The sequence below is a fragment of the Adiantum capillus-veneris genome, chromosome 13 (assembly GCF_014529385.1).
Source record: "Adiantum capillus-veneris isolate H3 chromosome 13, ASM1452938v2, whole genome shotgun sequence".
Classification (NCBI taxonomy): domain Eukaryota; kingdom Viridiplantae; phylum Streptophyta; class Polypodiopsida; order Polypodiales; family Pteridaceae; genus Adiantum; species Adiantum capillus-veneris.
The window spans coordinates 147834072-147840071 of record NC_140943.1 but is presented as its reverse complement, the minus strand read 5'-3'; the positions used below and the strand labels follow the sequence as shown (position 1 = coordinate 147840071).

At 44.2% G+C, this 6000-nt stretch overlaps 1 protein-coding gene across 2 annotated transcripts in view; it reads left to right on the top strand.

Moving 5' to 3' along the window:
* Positions 1–256: 256 nt before the first annotated feature.
* Positions 257–6000, top strand: part of LOC147445052 (holliday junction resolvase) — a 72107-nt gene continuing 66363 nt past the window's right edge. The window contains exons 1-2 of one of the 2 annotated variants that reach the window (XM_086527527.1): positions 257–395; positions 468–563. In XM_086527527.1, coding sequence (XP_086383653.1) covers positions 330–395; positions 468–563 — 162 coding nt within the window. In that variant the 5' untranslated portion in view covers positions 257–329. Of the gene's footprint in view, positions 396–467; positions 564–6000 lie in introns of those variants that run through there. The other variant, XM_086527529.1, reaches the window with a different exon arrangement.

Genomic DNA, 6000 nt, shown 5'->3' with positions numbered 1-6000 from the left:
AAAAGCAATAAACTTTAGAAGTATATTTCTTTTAAGACCTAATAATTCTGGTTCTTTTGGATAAAAACTTTAAACAAATTTTATTCCTTCGCCCCTTAGTATTTTTTCCTCTCTTCTTTGTGGGTGTGTGTACACTTGTTTTCTTGTAGGGTTGTGTTTGCATATGTGTGTAAGAGAGAGAAAAAAACATTTTTTATTTAATTATAATGTCTGATAATTTATATTTACTTTCTCTTTCTCCATTTTAAATTTTAGTTTAACTTGTTTTATAGTCGCGGAGTATTCCCGCCACAATCCGTCAATTTCAGAGCGGGAATGCAGAGTTAACGATGTCGGACGACGCACCTGATAGCCTTACGGTGGATTTGTGCGTGCGGAAGCTTAAGGACGCCAAGGCAAATACTTATTCTTTTTGTCTCAACATGCTCAGCTTGCAAAGCAAATTGTCACGGATTCTTTCTACGCAGGCGACGGACGCTGTGGATGCTCACCTGCTGGAATGGCTTGCAGAACACAGCCCTAGCTGCTTCATCGAGGCCTTACAAATTGTGGAGGTTTTGACGGTATCCTTTTGCAGCTGAATATAACACATTAAAGGTGCTTTTATGATGTTGTTCAGTTTATCAGTGTATTCTGTTGTGTGGAAAAGATGTCCACCTCCCCCATTTAGGCTGGACACTTCTTCTCACAAGTGAAAGGTAGAGGGCTGCGCCGGTCAACATGACTGTCTTAGTAGTGGTTACATCAAACTTTGCTCGAAGAAGCTGCTGATACAGTTTGTGCAGTTCCTGGACCACAAATTAAGTTTGTTGTTTGTCAACATCAAGGTTTAGTCTCTAACTGGTTGCTCGTCAAGATGCCTCACCTTTTTTTCTTGTTGGGGTTTCTACCAGCTATCTTTCTGTGACAAGGTTTAATGCCAACAATTTCCTTGAACAAGAGCCCTTTCACATACTATCGGCTACCTCTGCTTGCTCCCACCATTATATGGGCTGTCAGATCTATCACTTACATTGGAGTTGATGATTTTCCTCTTGTGCAAACCAATTGTTCACTATCGGTTAAGAGGCCTGGGAAATGAGACAAATGTGGGGCCAGGGTTAGGCATAGCTAAAGAATCAAGGGATTCTTATCATTCTGCTCATTCCCAGCACGAACAAGCCGAGCGGGCTGAAAGAAAGAATCGTTCCCATGGATCTTAGAGGAGCCATATACATATTGAGGACAGTGAGAGTGGCAAAAGAAGCCACAGATCAGCACGAAAGTCAGCCAAGGAGGAGGACACAATCTCAAAAATAGAAACACAATTTGCATCTCACTTTGGAATATCTTTTTTGGTGTAGGTCTAGCGAGCAAGAACATAGCCCAAGTTATTTCCATGTATAACGTTTGGGAAATGTATGTGTATTCATGCGTCATTCCATTCCTATCTGTCGGTTAACCTACAAACCGTCATCGCTAAATGTGGTGGAGTATTTAGGTTATCCCTCCTAGACAAAGCTTTTCCATAGGTCCCCTTTAAGCCACATAGACTAACAAATTGTATGTCACTTCATTGTGAGTTCTCATTTAATCTTTACCCTACTATTGCTCTAATGCAAATCTCCAAAGTTTTAGTGATAGAAGCACTACTTGAAGGTGGCTAGACGTAGTATCATGGATATGGAAGACTCAAGGGAGCTGAACAAAGATACATTCTTGAATGCATTTCAGCAAAGAGCCTTAGAATGGAAATCCGACTCTCCTTAGAATGATTGTTGCAATCACTAGGAAGTGGTGGATGCCTTCTAACATGCGTTTTGGAAGGGTTCAAGTTAGAAATAGAGATGTATGACCGTATAAGACGCACAACACAAAAGACTATGCTTTATGGAGGCTCGTTTGAATTGGCCATCCTATTGGATATCCAATTTGATCAAACTCTCCATAACACAGATTTCAGATTGGTTCATTCAAGCCTTCAACCTCGAGTGTCACATAGCAAAAACAAGGACTATAGAAAATGGACAATGAAAGGCTGAGTAGGTAGAGGCAAGGAGCACGATAGAAAAGAGAGTTTAGGAATGGAAGAGAAGGAACAATGAACTCATGGAGGAGTGAGAAGTCTTTTGAAGAATAGAGTTAGCGAGGAAGGGAGCTGAGAGTTTCGACCAAATTTAGCTACGAAGAAGGGAAGAAGAAACAAGGGAGGACCAAAAAGAATTGGAGCAAGGCAAACCCCGTGGAACAAACATGTTGTACACGAAAGAGAAGAGGCCCGACAAGGTGACTATTATGTCCGTAGACATCAAGATGGGTGCGTGTTGAGCATTGTCTGGCCAATGTGTCTGTGAACAAACCCGATTCGTGAGCTATCTTGTGTGGTCACGACACTTGGACTATAGACCCTTGCAGTGCTTGCCCGCACACCCAAGCTAGGGTATGGGTTGGTGGTAAGCGACACTAGTCCTTGAGTTGAGGTAGGGTGCAAGCTCTGAGGCTCATAGGTGAGCTAGTTAGGCTATATGACCAAGAGGTTAGTCGGATGTCTATCTCTTATGGTGTTTATGTGCGTGTTTGGCTTGTGTAATGTCACGTGTGCAAGGTGAATCCTTGCGGAGCACTAACAGTGGTATCAGAGCCACTTTCGGCTTGCTTACATGGATAATGCAGTATGCCTAGGCGGTCCACATGGGCAGTGTCCATAGTAACAACATTGGCAATCTATTTGGACAATCCACATGTGGTGCCACATGGGCAGTGACATGGGTAGTGTCACATGGGCTGTCCACATGGATTGCCACATGGATAGTCTACATAGACAGTGCTACATGGGCAGTCTACATGGATAGTGTCCCATGGGCAATGCCAACGGACAATGCCTGTAATGGAAATTGATAAACATTTATTTATTGCAGTTGACACGTGACAACAACATAAGTGAATTATGGACTATGCAAAAGGACAACAAGTTTATGGATTTATTATCAGAGAGCTTTTATTTGAAGTACAACTTCTAGCAGAATGGGGTAAACTCAAACTACAACCAGAGGTTGTTAGATGTCTACCTTCCGGTGTCTTTCTTCAAGCTGATACCCTTGGAGGATCCGTGCAAACGCTATACCATTGGACTGCCATCACCTCTATAGGAATATTGTTTGTCTAAACAAGTTTCTGCTATGCAAGAGCTTGTGGACCATGCTGTGGTCAGCTACAAGCTTATGAAAGTAAGATTGGAGTTTGTAACAGAAGATCAATCGACGAACACCCAGAATCCTTGACAACAACGTACAAGTTCTTGGGATTTAGTATTTCTACAAGGTATGATTGTATGCTAGGATAAAAAAATCTTACTCAAGATGACATCACAAATGTTTATCAATACTTGTTAAGACCAAATTGACTTTGTTGATAACAAACTAGCCAAATTAGATAGAGCTAATCTCATAAACAAACGTCATACTCAGACTAAATCATATCTACATTGACATGCCAAGACTTACAACAAATAACAATGTTATGGGATGTCTTAAAATGATGGGACATTGATAACAAGTGGCAAGGGACCTACAAAACTTGTTTTTCCACATATAGGATGGGTTGTTCTAACAATAGCGTGTGTCTATGGATGGTGGTAGGTACTATTTCTTGGTCTTTACTAGAATACTCACATAGAATACTGTTCCAAAATCCTAGTTTAGGTATAGTTTGATTTGAAGGGATTATAAATACAAACAAAATCACACACTTTCAATTAGGTGATCACCCTTTACTCTTATCTGGTTCATTGATTATATCTCTATTTTGCATGCATGCATACATATAAGATGTAGAATACCTATAGCACGTGTATTCATGACACTTCACCATGAATTAAAAGACCTGTTTTATTTCATAAACTTCTAGCTTTTTTCAAAAATTTCATTTTTTAACCCCTTTTATACATGTAATCACGTGACTCTTTGAAGCATTAAAACCCGTCCGAGTGAACTCAAGTGCTACACCCCTTGGAGTTAGGTCTTCGAGCGAGCTGAACAGAGCGAGATTTTTTTTTTTTTGGAGGGCCGTCCTCCCTACCATCCCTTCCTTCTCTCGCCACCCATGTGCTTCCTCCTCTTTCCTTTCTCCTCCACCTCCTCTCTCCATCTACTCCTCTAACCACCCTCCCTTCCTCCAGCTCCTCCTCTAACAACCACCATCCCTTCCCCAAAGTCCTCCTCTCTCCTACTCCCTTCTTCCTCTCTCTTTTCTTGTCACTCTATAACCCCTCCCCCCCCCCCCCCCCCCTCTCCATCTACTCCTCTAACCACCCTCCCTTCCTCCAGCTTCTCCTCTAGCAACCACCATCCCTTCCCCAAAGTCCTCCTCTCGCCTACTCCCTTCTTCCTCTCTCTTTTCTTGTCACTCTATACCCCCCCTCCCCCCCCCCTCCCTCTCTCCCTCCTATCTCTCTCCCCCACCACCCTCCTCTCATGCTATCTTTCCTGTGCGTGCGCGCGCGTGCGTGTCTCGCCCGCCACCCCTCTCTCTCTCTCTCTCTCTCTCTCTCTCTCTAGATATGGGACAGCCAGAGGAGCAGCCACCACTGCAGAGCTCGTCCCACACTCATTCGACCACTACTGGCACTCTCATCGACCGAGCATTGGAGCTACAGAGATACAGACGACCGCGACTGAGGAGAGGAGCTACACAGCATCGACGGAGACTACAACAGAAGATTCGAGCCATACTCTCTCGACATCCAGAGTGCAGATGAGGATGGATCCTCACCATTTCTTCCATCTTTGTTTCACACACTGTTACATCCAGTTTACCGGGTACCTATTGTATCAGCTGCTACACCCACGTAGTTTTAGATTGTAGTAGTAGTAGTAGTATTTTGTTCCACTTCTAGTTCTTTTCTAGTTCTTTTGTACCCAGACATGGTATTAGATTCACTATTTTGTAACTGATTGGTCTCATAGGTCATTTTGGCCTTTTGAAGACGTTAATATAACATTTCATTTCATTTCATTTCTCTCTCTCCATCCCGCCCTTGCCTTCCCTCCCTTCCTAGAGTGAGCTTCAACCCCCGCCAACCCCCCCCCCTCTCTCTCTCTCTCTCCATCTCTCCACACCCCACCCTTCCCTTCCCTCCCATCCCATCGTCAAGTCCAACCCCCGCCGTCTCTCTCTCTCTCTCTCTCTCCACACCCCACCCTTTCCTTCCCTCCCATCCCAGAGTGAGGTTCACCCCCCGCGTCTCTCTCTCTCTCTCTCTCTGTCCTTGCCACCATGCCATTCCCTCTTGTCCTAGAGAGAGAGAGAGAGAGAGAGAGAGAGAGAGAGAGAGAGCTATTTAAAAAAAAAAACAAAGCACTAGCAGTATCGCTAGCGCCTCTCTTTTTTTGCAAAAGAGGGAGAGAGAAAGAGAGAGCGATAGCGAGGGGGCGATTGGGAGGGAGAGGAGGACACATGGAGAGAGAGAGAGAGAGAGAGAGAGAGAGAGAGAGAGGGTGGGGGTTTGGAGAGGGTGAGCTCCTCTTTTAGAAAAAAATAACTATTAGACTCCCCTCTCTCCCTCATAATTTTTGCCGCCCCCTTCTCTCTCTCTCTCTCTCTCTCTCTCTCTCTCTCAATGTCCCCCCGTCTCTCCCCCCTTATTGATCTCTCTCCCACTGTCTCTTCCTTTTTTCTCTCTCTACGTCTTGTCACATTGTCGCTTGAGTCCCTCCAATCCCAAAGAGAAATGAAATGAAAATGTTACATTAAATGTCTTCAAAAGGCCAAAATGACCCATGAGATCAAACTGATAGAATTTTGGTGGATCTAATACAATGTCTGGGTACAAAATAAAATGAGTGAGAGAGAGAGAGAGAGAGAGAGAGAGAGAGAGAGAGAGAGAGAGAAGGGGGGATGGGGGTCGGTAAGGGAAGGGAAGGGTTGGCCGGCCGCCGGCCCGCCGAGGGGGGGAGCAAAAACTGTGAGAGGAGGAGAGTGGAGTGTAGTGTTTGTTTTTTTGAAAGAGAGAAAGAAAGGGCT